This window comes from Trichomycterus rosablanca, chromosome 17 (assembly GCF_030014385.1).
Source record: "Trichomycterus rosablanca isolate fTriRos1 chromosome 17, fTriRos1.hap1, whole genome shotgun sequence".
Lineage (NCBI taxonomy): Eukaryota > Metazoa > Chordata > Actinopteri > Siluriformes > Trichomycteridae > Trichomycterus > Trichomycterus rosablanca.
In genome coordinates, this window is record NC_086004.1 from 616,792 (window position 1) to 640,000 (window position 23,209).

The 23,209-nt window shown below is 39.2% G+C and overlaps 2 protein-coding genes across 3 annotated transcripts in view; one reads left to right on the plus strand and one right to left on the minus strand.

Moving 5' to 3' along the window:
• Positions 1–10,402: 10,402 nt before the first annotated feature.
• On the minus strand, positions 10,403–18,654 carry LOC134331692 (serum response factor-like). 2 transcript variants are annotated; one of them, XM_063013195.1, is made up of 8 exons: positions 18,601–18,654; positions 16,931–17,326; positions 16,177–16,443; positions 15,862–16,063; positions 14,913–14,975; positions 13,806–13,876; positions 13,591–13,703; positions 10,403–10,557 (listed from the first exon to the last, which is right to left on the minus strand). In XM_063013195.1, the coding sequence occupies exons 2-7, from the start codon at positions 17,267–17,269 to the stop codon at positions 13,608–13,610; spliced, it is 1,038 nt and encodes a 345-aa protein (XP_062869265.1). In that variant the 5' UTR covers positions 17,270–17,326; positions 18,601–18,654; the 3' UTR covers positions 10,403–10,557; positions 13,591–13,607. The 2 variants fall into 2 exon arrangements, with proteins under 2 accessions (XP_062869265.1, XP_062869264.1); XM_063013194.1 differs by having other exon boundaries at positions 10,403–10,584.
• Positions 18,655–21,913: 3,259 nt separating this feature from the next.
• rnf13 (ring finger protein 13) overlaps positions 21,914–23,209 on the plus strand; it is a 7,734-nt gene continuing 6,438 nt past the window's right edge. Inside the window, exon 1 of the mRNA XM_063012823.1 lies at positions 21,914–22,073. The gene's annotated coding sequence lies outside the window, so the exon portion shown is untranslated. The remainder of the gene's footprint in view (positions 22,074–23,209) is intronic.

Below are 23,209 nucleotides of genomic sequence, written 5' to 3' on the forward strand. Positions count from 1 at the left end.
GTAACGTTCACTATGGAAGCTCTTCTGTAAGTCGCTCTGGATAAGAGCATCTGCTAAATGCCGAAAATGTAAATGAGTCAGTGGGTCCATGGCCAAGCAGTAACAGAGATACCTAAAGCAGTTTTTTCATTTGGTATTTTGTTTACAAAGTTGTCATGCATGAGCACAAACACTCAAGTTTCAAGTTTATTTGTCATTTGTACAAATGTTAGCAGCAGTTGTACATTGAAATGTGTGTTGGGAGGCTCGGGAACTCTACGAGTGTGTTATAATAAAAGTACAAATAAGATAACAATATAATAAACAGTCTTTTAAAAGTATAGAAAATATAAACAAGGAAGAAAAATATAGAAAAATAAATGTATATATATATATATATATATATATATATATACTCATGCAACATGAGACAGTCCAAACCCCAGGGGATGCATTCAGAGAGAAAGAGAGACTGCTCGCATTTCTTGCTGCTAGGGAGTTTTCAGCCATGCACATGGCTGCTTTTGGAAGCTCTATATGGGACATTGTGCTGGTGTCTCTGGGTTGGAGGCCTGGCATCACATTTGTTTGATTACACGTTTGCTCCCACCATGCCTCGTCAAGAGATTTAAATTGTTCTAGGTTTTAGGTTCTCATTGATCTTAATATCTCGAACATTTCCCATGTGGTCACAGATCTGTTTCTGATGAATTAATAACTGTATTTGCTTTGTTTTTCAGTCTCTTAAAATATTTATTGTTCTTACTTGGGTAGCCACTGTGTTTTTACAACCGTGCTTTATATGGCACCAGTTATATTTCAATGTGCAGATTCATATGTAGCATCCCTATAGCATGATATACTGTTAAATATTGTCTGTATGTTTAGACTTTTTTGCTCTACAGGACTTGGTTTCCACTAGTAACAGAATATTTGCATTTTGGTTTTTGATCTTGTATAAATTTAGGAAAAGATTGTCTGAAAAAGCAAGTGTGTGTACTAGTTTGTTGTATTTGAAAATGTAAATAATAGTAATAGACATATGTTTTAGCCACACTGCTCAAGCTAGCTGAAAGAGCATTTACAAAGTCCACTTCAAAGCTTTAACTGGGACACTAATTTATATATTTGAATTCCTGTAGCCTATTTAGAGCCCTGAGCTAAACCCAACTGAACACCTCTGGGATGAGATGGAACATCTATTGGTAGACATTCCAAAATCTTGTTGACAACCTTAACAAAATAGATGTCCTGAAAACTCATGGTCAGGTGTCCAGATACTTTTGGCAATGTAGACAGACAGACAGACAGACAGACAGACAGACAGACAGACAGACAGACAGAAATTATAAACACCATTTTAATTTAATGATAATTGATGTATTTATTCCATTAAACGCTTAATATTCTTTTTGACCAGATGAAACATTTAACTTTAATATTTATTTGATAATAATAATTATTTGTCTTTACTTCTTACAGACACGAAAACTGGCTCTGACAGGTACATTTACTACTCGAATGGTAAGACTTGTTTTGATGCTCAAAGCTACTGTAGGCAGTACCACACTGACCTGGCCAGCTCAAGAGATTCTACAGAAAACTCAATTATTGTGTCGAAGATTTCGACGGGTTATGTTTGGTTCGGCCTGATGAGAGACGCCTGGAAGTGGACAGACCAGAGCAGCTTGTCCACCATTAAATGGTACCCTGGACAGCCTGACCGTCCCTATGAAGAATATTGTGGTTATATAACTAACGGACTTGTGGGGGATGCGTCGTGCACCAATGTTTATCCTTTCTTCTGTTACAGATGTAAGTTTATTATTGGTTTTTGTATTTGCACCACTTTATTTCACTCTTGAGGTTGAAGTTTCATGTGTTTTTTTGGATGCAGTTGTTACAGGACAACAACGGATCATCAAGCTGATGGTGCAATCCAATCAGGATGTGAATGATCCTGCAATAAAGGCAGCCATCTTGGACATGGTGAGTTATATATTGTTCACCACGTTCCACTTATAACGTGTGATTCCTCCTCATTCCATCAAGCTCTGATACACAGGCTGTACCGTCATGATCTGCTGCTGCATCCAGGTTCTTTATCATTTCTCAAGAAACGCGTCTCATTCTTCTGTTTGTAGATCCAGCAGAAGCTGAAGGAACATGGAATGGTGCTGAACATCAGTCTGAAATTCAGAAAGCAACCAGTCGGAGAGGTGTTCCAAAAGATGAAGAAGTGAATCCTGAATCTGTTGTTCTGTTTAACACTGTAGCTCAGTGCTGCTCCATCTGGAGTCGCTTCTGTTCCTTTCTCTTCTATTTCCATCCATTCAGTTCCATTTGGTTCTGTTTTATTTCATCACTCTCATTTATTTAGTTTGTGTTTGTTTTGTTCTATTCTGATGTGTTCTGTTCTAGTTTGGTTATAATTTCTCTGATTGTTGTTTAGAGTGATGAGTTAGTGGACGTTCCTGCCCCCAAACATCATGGTACCACTACACGGTGTAAAGTGTAAGACTATCTACAGCGCTGAGTCTGTCCTGTAAATCAAGTTCTAATTATTTTTTATTAAATATTTATCCACACAACTAAATAATAACCAATTAGTATAAATTATTATACTATTATTAATTAAGTATAATTATAAATTAAATAAATATAAAATGTAAATAATCTGGACTTTCACCTCCACACCAGATGCAACAAAAACACATGAAGAGCTTTTCAGTTTTAAAGTAATTTAACTTTTCGCCCAATTAAAAGCACTTATCATTTTATTTGTTGTATCTTTTTTTGTTGAGTTTAGAAGGTGGAATTTACTCTGTTTGCAGGGTTTTATTCCTGTAGAACTTTCTCCAGCTTATTACCTTGGTGTCTGTCATCGGCTCGGCTAATTTATATCAGGGTAACAGTAAAAATTAATGCAATGTTTATTAATTACTGTATCTAGTGACAGCGTATCAAAAAAATGCAATCAACCTTAAACTGAGCCTTGTGGTACACCAAATTATACACTTAATAGTTGGTCAATTCATCTGTTTTATTAAATTTAACAGATGAATATTGTGATCTGTGTTAGTTAAACCTAAAACCTTAGTTAAAAGAATATGTTAATACATATGAAAATAACGATGTGTCGCCTTATGCCAGTTTAGAGCACAATTTGTATTTATTTGCTTTGTTTTTTGTATATATATATATATATATATATATGTAATATGACAGGTATATATACAGAGTAAACTATATAAATGTTATTCTGCATTATGTTGAATGTATGTGTATAACATGAGTTAATGATTTTAAATAAGAGATTTTTCCTACCTGTCCTTTATTAATGAAACTCTCATAATACATCCTGCATCCTGCTACAGTACAAAAGCTTGTTGATGCTTCCAAAAAGACTGAAAGCTAAAGTACAAATAACCAAATATTAGGAGCTGTATGTGTCTTTAACCTATCAGATTTTTCCAGAACTTGAAATAAACTTTTGAAAAAATAAAACTGCTCCATTTATTCATTTATTCAGACCAGTGGTGACATGTTTTGTGTCCTCGTCCTTCTAGATGATGATTAAGGATTGTGCTAAATAATTTGGTAATCTTATTCATTGTTCTGGCAACAAAACAACAATCGAGCAAAATACCACCACCACCAAGATTAAAACCGAATGATTAAAGGCAACAAATAACCTCATTAAAACAGTTTAATTGTTAAAACATGTTTAATAAATAAATAATTTCACTACACACAGAGATACTACTAAAAGCTGAGTGAGTAAATCATGCAGAACAGAATATATATATATACTAATCAGGAATTAAAAGGTCATTCCACTTTCTGTACAACCATATTAATCTTTTATATTGATGTATGTATATTTGTGACTGAACATTTGTGACTGATTAAAACAGTTAGGTAAAAATCCAGAACAGCTTTACTTGTCATATATACAGATACACAGTACCACAACATTATTTTTTTGTGTATCCCAGCTTGTTTGGAAGAGTGGCTGCAAAGCAGAGCCTGAATTTGAACCGACAATCTTCCGATTGATAGTCCAAAGCTCTACACACTAGTCTCCCACTGTCCCTCAGACCAGCGCCCAGACTAATGATTTCTAACAGGTGTAATTACTGAGGTTCCTAAAAGAAACAAACAGGTGCTGCACTTAAAATACATGAAAATGATTTAGAACAAGGTCTTGCTGAATTTGAGTAAACAAATTTAGTTTCTACAAGACACACGCTGTAGCTTTATTACCTCAAGGATCCTGTTCAAAATACCACAATACGTACTGCATTCTCATATGAAGGGTGACTTAAAAACCAACGTGAATAATCTCATTCTGGACAGAACTCTGGGAAGCTGTAGAAGAACGTCCACAACTACAGATCCTGAAAACAAGTGAAAAAGGGAGAAAATGCAGAAAATGCAAAAATATGTAATTAAGCCAAACGTTTGTATATAACTGTACAGTCACTTTAATAGAGATTTTATCAGAGACTCAATTTATTTGGTCTAAACATCTACACTTGGACCTGTGAAACTAGAATTATATAAGCACTGCAGAAAGCTTGATGTCATGTCCTGTTTGTATGGAAATGTGAATGTAAATCAAAGTTCCAGGCAGCTTTAAAGTGTGGACGATTTCCTGGATTTATTTTAATAAAGAGTCACTTTTAAAAAATAAGGAGAGAGAAAATCTCGGAGACGTCGTCGTTCATAATTAAGGTAATTTTTAATATTAACTCTTCTAACTATTCATTTATACACATTAACAATCAGTTTCATTTATGCTGTTTAAACAATTAAAAATATTTCTGTTTGAAGCAAATAAAACAAAGCTGCTGAAAATCACACAAATTATTTTGGAGATTTTTGGTTTGTTTTTGTTGCAGATTATTTTAAATCAGATGTGGTAAATTCACAGCTGTAATATAAGAAAATAATAAAAGTTGACATAAACTTGTAAGGAACATTTCTGGGATTGATTAACTTTGAACTGTTTGTTTTCCTGTGACTGAATCTATTTAAATTGTAAGAAAATGAAGTTTAATCATACAAACCTAATTCAAAAAAAGTTGGAAATGTAAATAAAAACAGACGGTAACATTTTGCAAATCAAAAAACTAATTTTCTTTTTTGTTTATTAAAAAATAAGAAAACTTTGAGCAAGTTCAGAGGAGAGAATTTCTGGGTGTTGCTGATTTTGCTTCGCGTGTGTAGACGCAGTGATGAAGTGAGTTTTGTAATAAATTCCTGAACCTGTGAGTTTATATGTATTATTTATATTTATTACAGAAACACGTTTGTTCATTGGTGACACTGTCCATAGTCGAGCCAGCTTTAAATTTCCATGTTTTTGGTCCATGTGATCAGAAACAAACTTTAATTTAGATTTAAGGAGCTTATTTTGAAACAAGAGCTTCTTTCTTTTCCTTCCTTCCTTGTAAGCTTGACCTGAACATCCATGCAAAATTTTTCTCACTGTTTCCTCCTGAAACAGATTCTGTCATGTTTTTATAAAACCCACAAATACATAAAAGTGTTTTTGAAAAAAAAGAAATAAATCAGTTAAATTTAGAGAAATAATAGAAATCCTGGGTGAGTTCTGGGTGTTTAAGGTGGAGCTGCTGAGAGATTTTTCACTTTATGTTTCTTATTTTTTATAGTTTTTCATCATTAACACCTGAGGGATGAAGAAAAAGCTTCTCATTCTCCTTCTCCTTACAGGTCAGCTCCACTTATAATATCAGACACATCTAACTACAAGAACCGTCATGAGACAGAATTCTCTGAACATTTTAGAAATGTTATGGACTGTAAATGGACTGTTTCTAAATTTTCTTTACATTTAAGGATTTTACCAGTAAAATACTGTTTGCAAATCACTGATTTGTTGTTTTAATTTGCATTTTAACTACTCTCAGTCTGCTATGACGTACATTCACATCACGAGGGTAAATAAACTCAGTTACCTAATACTCTTAAATATCTGGTCCACAGGATTCATTCCACTAGTCCTGTCTGCTCCTCGTAAGTACTATCTTGTCAATCTGGGTAAAACATGGAGTGACGCCAGAGCTTACTGTCGCGCCAACCACGTTGACCTGGCTACCATTGAAAGTGATGCCAACGCTGCCCAAATAATCAGTGAAGCTCAAAAACAACAGTTAACTTCCTATGCCTGGGTTGGACTGCAGAATAACGTCAGCACCTGGCGCTGGTCCCTGGATAACACCCCGTTAGGAAGTTACAGACTGTGGCAAACAGGAGAACCTAACAATGGAGTTGAAGCGTGTGTCGTGATAGGTTCGTGGGGCTGGGGTGATACATCATTGTTAGCCATGTTTCCTTTCATATGCTACGATGGTAAGAGCCATTATTTATCTTTTTATTTAGATGAGAAGTTTGATAAAAGTGTTTTTAGACTTTACTGATTAGTGGACTGAGTAGCTCATCTCAAGATTTTAAACATTCCCCATGGAGTCACAGATCTGTTTCTGATCAATAGCTACATGTGCTTTGTTTTTCAGCCTATTAAAATATCTGTTGTTCTTACTTGGGTTTTTAATGTCGAGATGACACCGTGTCTTTACAATCGTGCCTTATATAACACCAGTTATATTTCAATGTGCAGATACAGTATATAGCATTCATATAGCATGATATACTGTTAAATGTCTGTATGTTTAGACTTTTTTGCTCTACAGGACTTTCGGTTACTGCTAGTAACAGAATATTTGCATTTTGGTTTTTGACCTTGTACACATTTAGGAAAAGATTTGTCTGAAAAATCAGCACAAGTACTAGTTTTCTGTGCTTAAAAATGTAAACAGTAGTAATAGACACATGTTTTAGGCACACTGCTTAAGCTAAGTTGAAAGAACATTTACAAAGTCCACTTTAAAGCTTTAACTCTAACTAAAACTATATTATACTATTAAATATTCAAATTCCTAAACACCTCTGGGATGGGATAATCCATAGACAGATAGAGAACACCATTTTAATTTCATTATTATTTATGTTTTTATTCCATAGAATGTTTATCATTGTTTTTGACAAGATAAAACACTTAACTGTTACGTGGGGGGAGAAAACAGGACCCAGGATGCAGAGAATAGTAACAAAAATATTTTATTAATAAAAGTAAGCAAATAATAACCAGGGATATAACATTTAACATAGGAAAACTTAACCGACCGGTGCTGCAGGGATGGAGCTTCTCCATAGAGGAAACGAGAGAAAACCCCGAACTCGCCTCAGCGCAGCTCGGGGATAAGATGGCTCTGTCACCAGCCGCGTTTCACAACACAGCTGGTGATAGAGCCGATCTATAAGAAACGAGAAAAAAAACCCGAACTCGTCGCAGCGGAGGTCGGGGAATCAGATGGCTTTGTCGTTCAGCCGCAGCTGGAAAGAAGCCAATCTGTTTTAGCGCAAGAAACACACCGAACTCGCCGTCGCCACGTTCAGGAACACACCGAACTCGCCGTCGCCACGTTCGGGGAATCGGGTGGCTGTGTCGTCAGCCGCAGCTGGAAAGAAGCCAACCCGTTTAACGCAAGGAACACGGCGAACTCACCGTCGCGCAGTTCAGGGAATCAGGTGGCCATGTCACCGATCGTGCCTCAGCACGATCGGGAAGCAGCACACCTGTTTTAGCACAAGGAACACACCGAAATCGCCGTTGCGCAGTTCGGGGAACCCAATGGCTAAATCACCAGCCACACCTTGCTGTGGCTGGGACAAAAAAACTAAAAGCTGACTTTAACTAAAAAAGAAACCAAACCAAACCAAACCAAACAGAGCTAAAGGCATGACAACGTGTGGCTGCATGGTGCCTGCTTAAATAAGCAGGCACAGCTGCAGGTTGTCCGCCTTAATTAGAAGGCCTCTAATTTAAAGCCTTTGTTCCAGAGGATCTGTAATTCCTGTGACGCCGGGAACCTAGGTAGGTTGACCCCAACGCCGCAGGAAACCTTACATTAACTATTAACTTTGTCTTTACTTCTTACAGACACGAAAACTGGCACTGACAGGTACATTTACTACTCGACTACTAAGACTTTTGTTGATGCTCAGAGCTACTGTAGGCAGTACCACACTGACCTGGCCAGCTCAAGAGATTCATCAGAAAACTCAATTATTGTGTCGAAGATTCCTGGGTCTACCTGGGTTTTGTTCGGCCTGATGAGAGACGCCTGGAAGTGGACAGACCAGAGCAGCTTGTCCACCATTAAATGGTACCCTGGACAGCCTGACCGTCCCTATGAAGAATTTTGTGGTTACATTACTAACGGACTTGTGGGGGATGCGTCGTGCACCAATGTTTATCCTTTCTTCTGTCACAGATGTAAGTTTATTGTTGGGTTTTGTATTTGCACCACTTTATTTCACTCTTGAGGTTGAAGTTTCATGTGTTTTTTTGGATGCAGTTGTTACAGGACAACAACGGATCATCAAGCTGAAGGTGCAATCCAATCAGGATGTGAATGATCCTGCAATAAAGGCAGCCATCTTGGACGTGGTGAGTTATATATTCTTCACCACGTTCCACTTATAACGTGTGATTCCTCCTCATTCCATCAAGCTCTGATACACAGGCTGTACCGTCATGATCTGCTGCTGCATCCAGGTTCTTTATCATTTCTCAAGAAACGCGTCTCATTCTTCTGTTTGTAGATCCAGCAGAAGCTGAAGGAACATGGAATGGTGCTGAACATCAGTCTGAAATTCAGAAAGCAACCAGTCGGAGAGGTGTTCCAAAAGATGAAGAAGTGAATCCTGAATCTGTTGTTCTGTTTAACACTGTAGCTCAGTGCTGCTCCATCTGGAGTCGCTTCTGTTCCTTTCTCTTCTATTTCCATCCATTCAGTTCCATTTGGTTCTGTTTTATTTCATCACTCTCATTTATTTAGTTTGTGTTTGTTTTGTTCTATTCTGATGTGTTCTGTTCTAGTTTGGTTATAATTTCTCTGATTGTTGTTTAGAGTGATGAGTTAGTGGACGTTCCTGCCCCCAAACATCATGGTACCACTACACGGTGTAAGGTGTAAGACTATCTACAGTGCTGTAATTTTTATTAAATAATTATACACACAGCTAAATATTTTACAATTCTCTGTCTCTAAAACTACAATTAGAATCATATTAATGAATTAATTATTTATTCTTAAATTAATAATTCATTAACCCGGAAATATCAGTTTTTATTAAATTTAATGTTTTCCAGCCTCTTTAGAAGAATGTTGTGTTCTGTGGTCAAAAATATGTTTTGTTAAAATTTTAAGTGACAATAATCTAACACATCCTCTATTTATTTACTTTTTTGCCTGTCAAATATGTTATTCGTTATTATGTTGAATGTACGTGTAAATTAGATTTAACGATTTTATTAATGAAACTCTCATAATACATCCTGCATCCTGCTACAGTACAAAAGCTTGTTGATGCTTCCAAAAAGACTGAAAGCTAAAGTACAAATAACCAAATATTAGGAGCTATTTTTTCAGAACTTGAAATAAACTTTTGGGGGGAAAAAACTGCTTCATTCATGTTTTGTGTTCTCGTCCTTCTAGATGATGATTAAGGGTTATGTTAGATAAGTTTAAGGTTTTCATCTTTCTGGCAACAAAATACCACCAGCACCACCATAACACCGGTCCAGTCTTGTTTTAACATCATTCCAACATAAATTTCCCCCACGGGGATTAATAAAGGAATCATATCTTACATGTTCATTAAATGTATTTTCTTTTATCCTTTTGAAGATTGTATCTACATCTAGTTGCACAATTAACCAGTGAAGCATTAAAAAAGCCATCTATTAAAATCAGGTTCTCATTACAATATTTCATTGATTTACTGAGTACACATTTTAAAGAAGGCTGTAACCTGAAGCCAGTTTTTACATTCTGGGTTCATGCAAAAAGTTTAAACAAATCTGTCATTAGCTTAACAAATTACACCCAGTCATGTTTCACCTACAAGTGAAACCAGCAGCGCTCATTTGCAGCAAGGTGTCAAAATACCAGAGAAATAGCAGCGGCGTTTGGTGGGCATTTCTAAATCTGTTAACAGGAGACAAAGAATGTGCTGGATAAAACATAAATTATCTTCTTAATCAGATCACTTTACACTCTAGTCTAGTGGCTGGTTGTTCATCTGTAACCTGGACTTTCAGGGTGTGTTTCTACCCTTCAGCTTTAGTTGGATAAAAACAAACCCTGTGGACCTACTAACCCTCACTAACTTAATAAACAGAAATGGAGATCTGTAATGGGATAATGAATCTCGTTTCCAGAAAAGTTGGGATGTTTAGTAAAACACGTGCATAAGTTATGTCAGGAGTGGAAGTCGGAGGCGATGTACAATATCAGGGAATAGGATATGACAAAATTGAAAAAGAAAATTGAAAGGGAAATGCATTTAATTTGAACCACATGATATAATTCTTGGTCTTCCTTATCCTGTCAGCAATATGGTATGATAAGGAAGGTAGGAGAGAGATGCAGATGCACACAGAAGTCCTCACAATAATACAATCCTGGTGAAGCTGGTGGTCGTCTGATGAACATTTTGTCATATTTAAATCTTAAAATTCATCAAAAATAAAATAATTCAGTCACAAAATGCAAACAATTTTAAAAATCATTACAATTCCATATAGGTTTAGGCAATCAATGTAGCTCAAACTCATAAAAAAATTTTCATTTTTATTTTAAAAAATTCATAGACACACGATTCCTCAACAAAACAATTACAAAAATTTTTTTACTGAAACAAAGTGCTAAAAAATGAGTTTTCCTCAAATAAGCAAAGCTTGAGCGGGGCGTAAACAAATCACAACAAACGTTTACTAGCATCTCGTAATAAAATTAACTAATTACAGTCGAATAGTAAAGAAAACCTGAATCCTTGACCCCACGCTGCACTCGCAGATCCATCACAGTCCTAATATTTATAAACCTTTTATTACAGTAATCAGTACAGAGCTCGTACGGCGACACTCGGGAACACGTGTGTGAATTAGGGATGCAACAATATGTTTTTATTACTCTGGTCTGCATACCTGACCTGAAACAGCTCCTACAGTTCCCTCCTGTTTGTGTCCGGGAACGGGAGCGGCACTGAGAGCGCACCGACATGTGTACCCCCCAATAACTAGGCTGTTCGGTCAGGTCATTAAACGAAGAGGCAGTGCAGCGGTGGGGTAACGTCACACCGATCAGCGTGAATAACCCAGAGATTTGCACGGCACAAGCCTCGTCAGTATCTGTATAAATCTACTAAATATAATGTGGACATGATTGACACCAGGTACTTTCATTACCTCATTACACTCAGAGCCACAGACTTTGTTACTTTAGTGCCATGTTATTACAATGGTTGGTTGTCATGATGAGGAAATATGGTACAGTGAATTAAAAAGTTTATACCCCCCTGTTACAGTGGCAGGTTTTTAATGTAAAATAAATCAGACCAAGATGAATAATTTCAAAACTTTTGTCACTCTTAATGTTTCATAAAATCTACACAATTCAATAAAAACATACAGGAATTTCTTCCAAGTACTTGCTCTACTACATGTGAGAATAATCTTCCGTATTAATCACACGTCTGGGTTGTGGGGTCGAGTGACAAGATAAACAACCAAGCTGGGCTACATTCTGCAAAAACCTACATCAAGTCTGCGAGATGCAAAAGCACGTGTGAAAATGTGTCCCAGCCTGATCAAACCATTCCAAAAAATTCGTTTTACCTACCAAAATAACACCGTACCGACAGTAAAACACGACGGTGGCAGCATTGTGCTTTGGGTCTGTTTTACTTCAGCCGGAACAGACGAGGTGGAGGGAATTATAAACTGTTTAATTTAGTACAAAACCTTCAGGTCTCTTTTCACCTTTCGGCTCATTAACGACCCGAAGCTCCACATCCTCCACATCAACAAAAAAAATAGAAGCCCAGTCAGAGCTCAGAATCCAACTGAATCCAGTTGAAAGTCTGCGATGTGACCTGAGGAGGGCAAGAGCACAGGAGACGCCCTCGCAATCGGACAGCTTTGGAGCGTATTTGCAAGGATTTTGTTTGTTTGTTTATTAGGATTTTAACGTCATGTTTTACACTTTGGTTACATTCATGACAGGAACGGTAGTTACTCATTACACAACATTCATCTGTACACAAGTTTTTTTTTTTAATATCGAACACACTCATGGACAATTTAGTATCTCCAATTCACCTCACTTGCATGTCTTTGGACTGTGGGAGGAACTATTTTGCAAGGAAGAGCGGGCAAAGTCATCAAATCAAAAGGTGCTTCAACAAAGTGTTAGATTGAGGGTGTGAATATCCATGCAATGTTCAGTGTTGTGCGTGAACGAGTTCAAAAGAACGCGTTCATTGAACACGCTCATTTTTTCGTGAACGTTGAACTGAACGCAACACATTTTTAATAAAGAACTTGAACGTGAATTAGTTCACATTATGTGTCATGAACGGCAGACATCACTGTAAATGAACGTTGGAATTTGTTTTCCATTGAAAACTGAGTGACATCTGTTTTCTCTTTTGAAACGCAACGAGAGAAAGTTCCTCCCTCCTGTATTCTCGCTGGTGCCGCTTAAATCATGTATCACCAGACAGAAATGGTTTTGACATTGTGTGCGCAATGCATCGCAGTTTCCTTAAAAATAAAGTTTTTTGTGCCTTTGAGTTTTGCCTTCATTACCTTCATTCAAGAGTTTCATTTCATACACACACATATGTATATATAATATCATATATATCAAATAATATATACATATTTCATATTATATATTCTTTTTTTAATTAAATGCTGGTAGATTTCATTGCACTAAGTATAGAACTGGTCTACCTTGTCTGTACTGCTGCAAGTTTCATCACCTGGTAAGAAACCCACAATTGCAGTGTCATGAGCAAATGTCTACAATGAGCAGTTTCAAAGAACGTATAGTGATTTCTAGCTTGTAGTGTGAAAAAAAGTATTTATTTGAATATCTCACGAAAAAAGTAAAATGAACTGAACTTTGAACTAGTTCAGAATTAAAATTGTGAACTTTGAACGTGAACTGTTCACTTTGAGCATGTATGAACTGAACTTGAACTAGTTCAGAAAAGCTGTGAACTGGCACAACACTGGCAATGTTTATGTTTTTACATTGTACAGATTATATGTGTGGCAGTGATAGCTTAGCGGTTAAGGTACTGGACTAGTAATCTGAAGGTTGCCGGTTCAAGCCCCACCACCACCAAGTTGCCACTGTTGGGCCCCTGAGCAAGGCCCTTAACCCTCAATTGCTTAAAAAAAAAATCATGTTCAGTAATAATTGTAAGTCGCTTTGGATAAAAAGCATCTGCTGAAAATGTAAATGTTATATGAAACATTAAAAGTAGAATAAGTTATGAAATTATTCATCCTGGCCTGCTTTTTTACATCCACTGTATATAGAGCACGATATGAAATGTGGGTATTGTTACCCCCCCCCCCCCCCCCCCCCAAATCTCACACACAGCATGAGTAATGATATTGTGTATATGTGAGCCAGTGATTTAAAAATAATAAAAATCATACACCTGTGTGTGTGTGTGTGTTAGTCTTTAGGATTGTCCAGGTTGACCACACGTAGCTCGGTTAGCATGGGTGCGTGGGTGCTGCTGCCACCAGGTGTCTGCTGATTTAATAACATCTGAAACACACACACACACACTTACTGGCATGTGGGGCAAAATATTACAAACAGGTAATGATTTAGTTGTTATTAAAGGTTAATAAGCGCTCTGTCTCTTACTGAATGCAGTGGAACTGCAGAAAGAGGAATTTGTACTGTTCCGTTAGGAGAAGTGAGAAACATCTGAGGAACTGAACACACACACACACACACACACACACACACACACACACACACACACACACACACAGCAGTAAGTATGTATCATTAAGACAAAATACACAGACATATAGACATACAGGGACAGCAGTAGCTGAGGCTAAGGCAACCTTTTTGGACATGCGCCCCCCTTCGTGTGCCAACCGCGAACTTGCCCCACAGGTTGAAAATCCCACTGGGTTAAGGTACTGGACTAGTAATCAGAAGGTTGTCACCACCAAGTTGCCACTGTTGGGCCCCTGAGCAAAGTCATAATTGTAAGTCTCATCACAATTATAATGTTATTGAAAATGTAATACAGATAAATATACTGAACACACACCAATACGTCAAAATATTACACAAGATATACACTGTCGCCCTCGGCTTGCTCAACAGGGGTTTTCGGTCTGTTGGTCCTGAATTCTGTCAAGTTGCTTTGAGACAATGTCTAGAAGACAATTGTATAAAGCGCTATACAAATAAAATGGACTTGACTATTACAGCCGCCCTCATAATCTGCTCAGTTACCGCAGACCGCAGTGGAGATTGAAGGAAACGGGACTAAAGAAAAGGGCTGTGATGCAGAACCTTAAGTTCAAGTTAAGCAACAGGTGAGCATGACTGGAATTGATGTCGGGAATGTTTTTCGGGAACACCGCCCGTCTCCTGTGTACCAAACTCAACGTGTTGTGGTGTGACGTGTTGTGGTGTGACGTGTTGTGGTGTGACGTGTTGTGGTGTGACGTGTTGTGGTGTGACGTGTTGTGGTGTGACGTGTTGTGGTGTGACGTGTTGTGGTGTGACGTGTTGTGGTGTGACGTGTTGTGGTGTGACGTGTTGTGGTGTGACGTGTTGTGGTGTGACGTGTTGTGGTGTGACGTGTTGTGGTGTGACGTGTTGTGGTGTGACGTGTTGTGGTGTGACGTGTTGTGGTGTGACGTGTTGTGGTGTGACGTGTTGTGGTGTGACGTGTTGTGGTGTGACGTGTTGTGGTGTGACGTGTTGTCCGAGCGATGACGTCCTTACCGGCTGCGCTGCTGCAGTTCTGTACTTCACTGCTCTCGGCTGATTGATGAGGCATCGCTGCACCTAAACACACACACGCACACGCACACACACACACACACACAAACACCACACACACAAACACCACACACACACACACACAACACACACACAACACACACACACACACACAAACAACACACACAACACACACACAACACACACACACACACACACGCACGTTATTCCTAGATAACACGAGTTCCCAGATAAAGCGTGCCGGCATCATGCACCAAAAAAATGGACGGACTGGACCGGACTGAGCCTGGCATTACACCTCCACCTGGAGTGAATTAACACCATGTTCAAAGGAACAGACACGTCAATCATCAGCACCTCCATGCCCCCTCTGCCGGACGTATCTGGCAGGGCAGAAGGACATGAGCCCCTGCAATTTCATTTACATTATCTGCATTTAGCAGACGCTTTTGTCCAAAGCCATTTACAGTAACTGAGGGCCCAACAGTGGCAACCTGGCAGTAGTGGGGCTTGAACCAGCCACCTTTGGATTACTAGTCTAGTAACTTAACCACTAGGCCACAACTGTCCCAGTTTCCATGGCACGTAGGGCCTGGTAGGAGTGATCCGAGAACTTTCTGGATGTGGCATAATATGGTTCGTTTTATTTCATTTCATTTTCATCAACTGCTTTATCCTGGTCAAGGTTGCAGTGGGTCCGGTCTTTCCAATCAACATACTGCCTTCACTACATTTCAGTTACGTTTATAATTAACACAGTATGAACACAGTATGTTTATGTTGTAATGGGACGCTATGAGCTTGTCGTTATCCTGACTTGCATCCCAGTTTTGGTAGCGGACGGTTCATTTTGAGCGCCAACATGCTGATCATAGTGACAGCGACCGGCTTCATACTCACACCGATCACACACACACACACACACACTAACCGTGCATGAGAGCGAAGCCGCTGGGAAGCTGTACGACTCCGGGGGCCGAGCTGGACGCTTTCACCAGCGTACCATTAGACACTGACCAGCAGGAGAGCGGGGACGCACTGCTGCCCATCTGCACGACGGAAGACGTGGAACCCCGCGTCTCTACGTTAGAACCGCTATCCGTTACGCCAGCGTTCCCCGGATTCATCCCTTCCTGTCCAAGGAAAAAAGAAAGGACACAGCACTGTGGGTTCTTTATTATCTGCACGCGACTACACGCGGAGTACGAGAGGAGCAGGACGTTCGATGCCGAGACGTCAGCGGTACCTTGTCCTCAGCACTGGCCTCGTTCTCCAGGACCTGGTAAGTGATGTCGGTCTCCTCGAAGCCGGTGGCGCTCATCCTCTGGTCGACGGCGTAGTCGGGGCGCGGCGGAGAGTCGGGGGAGTTGAGGCAGGTCTGTATGAGCGCCTTACCCGTCTCACTCGTGATCATGGGCTGCAGCTTCCGTGTGGCGAACGTGTACACGTGTCCCGTCTCACTGGCCACCAGGAGCAGGACCTGGGTGCCTGTGAGGGTCGACAGCTCGTACGCCTTAACACACACACACACACACACACACACACACACACACACACACACACACACACACACACACACACACACACACACACACACACACACACACACACACACACACACACACACACACACACACACACACACACACACACACACACACACAAAGAAAGAAAGAAGGATACCTGTATGAGAAACACTGGTACAGATCTCACACACACTACATGGCATTAATCAGGTCAGGCACTGTGGCAGTATACAGTCTAAGCAATTGAGGGTTAAGGGCCTTGCTCAAGGGCCCAACAGTGCCAACCTGCAGGGGTGAGGCCTGAACCAGCGATCTTTCGATTACTAGTCCAGAACCTTAATCATCAGGCTACACCTGTAATACTCATGGTTTTGGAGCAGGTGTCCACTTACTTTAATTCATATTGCGTATGTGTGGTTCCAGGTGTATGGGACACCGTGGAACCGTGTAGAACCCGACCTGAGCTGAGCTTACCTTCTTCATGATGCCGGTTTTCCTCTTGCTGAAGGTGGTGTATCGTCTCAGTTTATTATTAATAAACTCCATTTTAATTTTCACCCTACCCCGAGTCTTTTTACCCGGCCGGGCCCCCGCCACCCCGGGGGTAACGGTGCGCATCATGCCCGGAGCCGAGGGGCCGGTGCGCCGCTGTGCTCCTCCTTGCCTGTCGGTACTCCTGCACCTGTAGCCGGACTCCTCGTCCTCCGCCGACTCGGAGTCTCCGTCTGAGCCGCTCGCGCTGAGAGGGGCCCGCTCGTCCTCCATCGGGCCAGGGCCGAGCTGCAGCGAGGAGCCCACTACTGTAGAGCTCATAACTGCCGCACAGCTGTCTGGGGGCCCGTGATGGCCTGTCCGGGGTTCCACAGCAACCTATACAGGGGCCAACGATAACAGTGTTCGGTGAGCTACAATAAATATATACTTAGCTAAATTATACACTGATGAGCCAATACATTAGGACCACCCACTTAATACAGTGTCTCAACAAGCCATCTAAAGAAGTCTGGTACTCGTACTGTCCTCATACATCCAGGTACCATCTCTTCCACAGGTAAACAATGTCCATGCATCCAGCCGTCCACATGATCACGGAGAAAACAGGATTGGTCGGACAAGTCGACCTTCTTCCATTGCTCTGATGTCCAGTTTGGATGGTGGACATGAGTTAACATGGGTATTGAAGGGTTGGACGCACAGTGTGCTGTGACGCATTCGCCCTTATCAGCAATATTATAATAGAAATCATACATTTGTCAAAGTAGATCTTCTGTTGGTCTATACCAGACGTCATGGCCTTCATGTCTTCTGACGTCTCGAACCCTTTTGGCGCTTTGTGGCTCGTCCCTCCACGGACCACTGTGGGTGGGTACTCAACATGACTAACTGTGAGCACCTCCGCTCTTAGTCATGTTTCAGACGTCTGGCCATTAGAATCTGGTCCTGATCCAAGTCCATCAGGTTTTTATGCTGATTAGATCTGATGCATTCAACAAGTGAACTTCGAGGAACCTTCACCAGCCAGATGTTTGGTAGATCCCTTACCCTCACATGCACCAGTGCTACAGAACAGGCACCACCATGGACATTGTTGGGGCTGGTTTTAATGTTTTGGTTGATGGGTGTATATTAAAAGATAGATCAGTACAAATAGTAAAGTTTAGAGCTTCATTACACTCAATCCCTCATAATGTATGAGCAATCAGCAGCAGGCATTGATCCAAAATACAAATTTTGATGGGTTAAAATGAACAGAATAAAACTTAGAGATGCACTGCATGCAGAACTGCCACTCACTGGATGTTTTCAGTTCTATAACTCTCAAACTAGCCTGTCTGGTACCAAAACCACAGCACTCAGATGTGATGTGGACATGAACTGAGGTTATTGACTTGAATCTGTATACTTTTATAAACTGTGCTGCTGTCACATTAATGATCAGGTGTTGCTAATAAAGTAGCCTGTGAATGTATATCTATAATGTAAGAGTCAGGCTAGCGTCTAACGTTAGCATTAGCTAAACAGTTAAAAAACAGCCGTTTAGTTTGACGCATAAAACCATACAAATAGAAAGCATATTAATTTAGAACATTTTAAATACTATTAATAAGATTAAAAATGCATAAAACAGTTCGTTAAAAACTCACAGTAACTAAAAGTTCAGAGTGAAGTTTCCGCACGCTTTACCAAATATGGAAGTGGCGTTCGCTAGTTACATATCAATTCGCTGCATTAACTAGTCCCCACCTTTTATCTTATTCTGTTCTATATTTTACCCAGAATCAATAAATAACCAGGTAAACTGAGTAACTCAAATCGAGTTCTTTATAAATATTAAAGAACTTGTTCGCTATTTTTTCATTAATATTTCTCTCAGACTAGACCTCATACGCGCAGGATCTACTTTCCTCCATATACGGACAGACCGTTTGCCTTTTATGGTCATAGCGTTTGCAGTGCTTGTGCTGCGATTGGTCTAAAGCACCAATACAAGTCCGCCTCGAGTCTATCGAAGTAACGATTGGTGGTCAATCTAAAAACTGCGGAAGTGCACCAGGAGCACAGATCTATAAATCATTGATAGCGACATAGTTCTAAGGCGTTGCGTTTATAGATCGTGGTTTGTATGTTGTACATTAAACTCTTTAGTTTTGCAGAAGTGTTTTTACACATACAATTAAAGGTGCACTGGACAGTCTATTATAGCATATGTTAGTATATTGTTCCTACCATTAATAACAATGTGAAAGCATATGGACAGAATGGTTTAACAGAACTGTTAAATCTATGTGATCACAGTAAGTTTATCGTAATATAAAAAAACAGCATCTAAAAACTACAGACCCAGGGTGACTAGTTTACATTCCCCGTGTTTGCCCATTTTCCACTGCACGAAAATCCATGATCTGTGGTTGTTTCCATTGCCAAGTGACCCGTACTGTACCCGTACTGTACCTAATGTACAACATGTCACTACCTCATGAACCATTGTACCATCTATTCACCATCATGTACTAACACTTGTCTTTAGTCCTGTCTTCTAATTACTTGTTTAGATTAGGGATAATTAGGAATATCTTTTGTAGTTATTTATTATAGGATTTTTTGTATTTATTGTTGTATTTTACACTGTTTTGTATTGTCTTGCACTTTTTGTACCGTGTTACACCGTGATCCTAGAGGAACGCTGTTTCGTTTCAATATGTACTTGTATGTAGCTGAAATGACAATAAAACCTCTCTGACTCTGACTCTGACTCTGACTCTCTGAAGTACCTGCGCTAAATTTGGTTACCCTTCTTGACCAGGGAGCAGGAGTGCCAGAGCGGGCTGTATGGGCCGAGAACCTTTTTTTTTTGGTTCTTCCTAGTCTGAGATTTATAATTCCAAGTTAAATATTCTGTCCAACGCTTTACATTCACATTATTTACTGTTTACAAAACATGGTAGACTCACTTGCTAAATGGCCAACACTAAATGTAAGGCAGAAATACTCCCTGGACTGGACACTTATCCATCCGAGCTTTACAGACACTCATAAATAGACTTACTCACAAAATAAGTATTAAAAATCCACCTTCTGCATGTTTTTGAGAGGTGGGGTGAAAACCAGAGAGATCTCACACAGACTATTCCAAACTCCTCACAGAAAATGATAATAATTCTAATAATGTCACATTAAACCATAAATATTTGCAAATATTTTGTATGTAGATATGTTATACACTGATTATAATATAGTCATTAAAGTCTGGATGTTAGAGAACTTTTTAAACCTACACCAGAACAAAACAGAAGTACTGAACTAGAACTAAACCCAAGTAAATAAGTAAGAAATCTATGTGTGTTTTTTACTCTGATTTTATTTTTAAGGTTCATATCCAAGGTGTCACAAAAACAGCATTTGATTGCTTAAAAAAACAAGTTAAAAGTGAAGCCAGTTCTCTCTAGTAGGCTAGACTACTGAAAAGCACAACATGTAATAAGTTGAGAGCAAATTTATTGCACACACTCACACCTACACACCTATGGAAAATTTAGATCAGCCAGTCCACCTTCTGCATGCTCTAAAACATGCCAGAAACCAAAGGGTTTGTTGTTATTTTAGTAATTCATCAATTTGAATTTACCAACCACTTTATTTTGGGGTAGCTGTGGGTCCAGCACACGGCCTGGCCAATGCACCAATATGTTGCAGAGCAACAGAGACTCACTCACTCATTGATTCATTCATCCACTTACACTTAAGCGACACTGTGAATTATATTGTTATTATTATCATTTGCATTTTGAAAGTGATTAGTGGCAAGAAGGCACAGCTGACAGAATGAGAGCTACAAAACTTAATGGATCCTGGGGACCTGGATTCACCCTTTTTCCTGTCTGTGAGTTCTCAACACGCATAAATAAATTTATGATAAACTTTTATTAATGAAATTGTTTCAACAATTCTGTTGCATCAGCTTCCAGATATTTCCACCTAGTTTGCCCAACAGTAAGAGTACTTAAATAGTAAAGTGTTCAGCTGAATAAAATGTATTAATACACTGATCAGGCATAACATTAAAACCACCTCCTGGTTTCTACACTCACTGTCTATTTTATCAGCTCCACTTACCAAATAGAAGCACTTTGTAGTTCTACAATTACTGACTGTAGTCCATCTGTTCCACTACATGCTTTGTTACCCCCTTTCACCCTGTTCTTCAATGGTCAGGACCCCCACAGAGCAGGTATTATTTAGGTGGTGGATGATTCTCAGCACTGCAGTGACACTGACATGGTGGTGGTGTGTTAGTGTGTGTTGTGCTGGTATGAGTGTATCAGACACAGCAGCGCTGCTGGAGTGTTTAAACACAGTGTCCACTCACTGTCCACTCTATTAGACACTCCTACCTAGTCGGTCCACCTTGTAGATGTAAAGTCAGAGACGATCGCTCATCTATTGCTGCTGTTTGAGTCGCTCATCTTCTAGACCTTCATCAGTGGGCACAGGACGCTGCCCACGGGGCGCTGTTGGCTGGATATTAGCACAACACACACTAACACACCAGCACCATGTCAGTGTCACTGCAGTGCTGAGAATCATCCACCACCTAAATAATACCTGCTCTGTGGTGGTCCTGACAAAGCATGTAGAGAAACGGATGGACTACAGTCAGTAATTGTAGAACTACAAAGTGCTTCTATATGGTAAGTGGAGCTGATAACATGGACAGTGAGTGTAGAAACAAGGAGGTGGTTTTAATGTTATGGCTGGTCGGTGTATATTCACTACCGAATATTCTATATTATACAGGTAAGACTTTAATTGTTGTTCATTTCAAAGAATATAAAAATAAATCACTTTTAAAAACAGTACATGATGTGTGGAGAGTGAGGGGAATGCACTCTCTCTCCTCACTGAGGATCTTTGGCCTCAGTGTGCGATGCCGCTGATGATCTTTGGCTTAGCACTAGCAGTAGAGTTAGCGGAGTGTAAAACTGAGACTCGCGCACTTTTGACTTATGAACACATTAATAGAATAAATGTAAAGTTTATGTGATTAATAATAAACGCTGTGTGATTATATTGAACAGTAAATAAACGCTGTCGCTGATGTAGCAGCCGGACTGTAGCGGTGAGTTTGTTTATTTACATTAGCACTCAGTCAGTTAGCCCTGTTAGCATTACGGACCTCTGTTAACGTTCATATAATTATAAGACACAGATTTAACACCGAATAAATCAACCTCTGTCTTTTTATTTATTAATATTATACATTTATACTTGACCTATTTATTATCAATTATGTTTACACTGGCTGTTATTATTGATACTAGTTTGACAGCCTTCACTGCGGAAGTGTTGTGAGATATTATTATTATTACGATTAATAACGTTATTAATATTATTATTATTATTATTATTTTGTTATTATTATTATAACTATTATTATCATAATTGTTGCGATTATTATTATATTACTATGATTAATAACATTATTATTATTATTTTGTTGTTATCATTATTATAACTATTATTATCATAATTGTTGAGATTATTATTACATTACTATAATTAATAACGTTATTATTATCATCATTTAGTTGTTAAAATTGTTATTACTATTATTAACAAACTGTTGTGATTATTATTAATTATTTATTAATAATATTAATAATTAATTATTATTAAATAATAAATAATAATTTCTCACATCTAGGATCAATTTACACTATATGTCCAAAAGTATTTGGACACCTGATCATGAGCTTGTTGGACATCCCCTTTTAAAAACTAATGCTATTAAGAGAAGCTTCTCACAACACTTTGAATTATGTCTGTGGGAATTTGTGCCCATTCAGTCAGAAGAGCATGTGTATGGCTGAGTGGGTCTGAGGTCAGGGCTCAGTGCAGATCACTGGAGTTTCTTGGCGTGTCTTTATAGAGCTGGCTTTGTCCACAGTCATGCTGGAATAGGAAAAGGCCTTCCCTAAACTGTTTCTGCAAAGTCAAAAGCATATCATTTCCTTTATATGATTGGTTTATTACACCTGTTAGTAACTGTTGTGGCTGAAACACGTGAATTCAATCATTAGGTGTAGGCGTGTCCCAATACTTTTGTCCATATAGTGTAGATCAGCCCATTTAGCCCCTACACACTTTCCTCCCAATATAGTAGTTCCAAATTCCCTGGACACGGCTCCAATCCATCTGTCCCGGACATAGCCAATCATGTCCGTGTAGACGCCTGGCCAGCCAATAGCATCGCTA

Coding starts and splice junctions, on each gene's coding strand:
- LOC134331692 (XM_063013195.1), bottom strand. CDS start 17,269: ATGAGCTCTACAGTAGTGGGCTCCTCGCTGCAGCTCGGCCCTGGCCCG. Junction 16,064..16,176: donor AGGCCAGTGCTGAGGACAAG/GTACCGCTGACG, acceptor TTCCTTGGACAG/GAAGGGATGAATCCGGGGAA. Junction 14,976..15,861: donor CGGCTTCGCTCTCATGCACG/GTTAGTGTGTGT, acceptor GTGTGTGTTTAG/GTGCAGCGATGCCTCATCAA.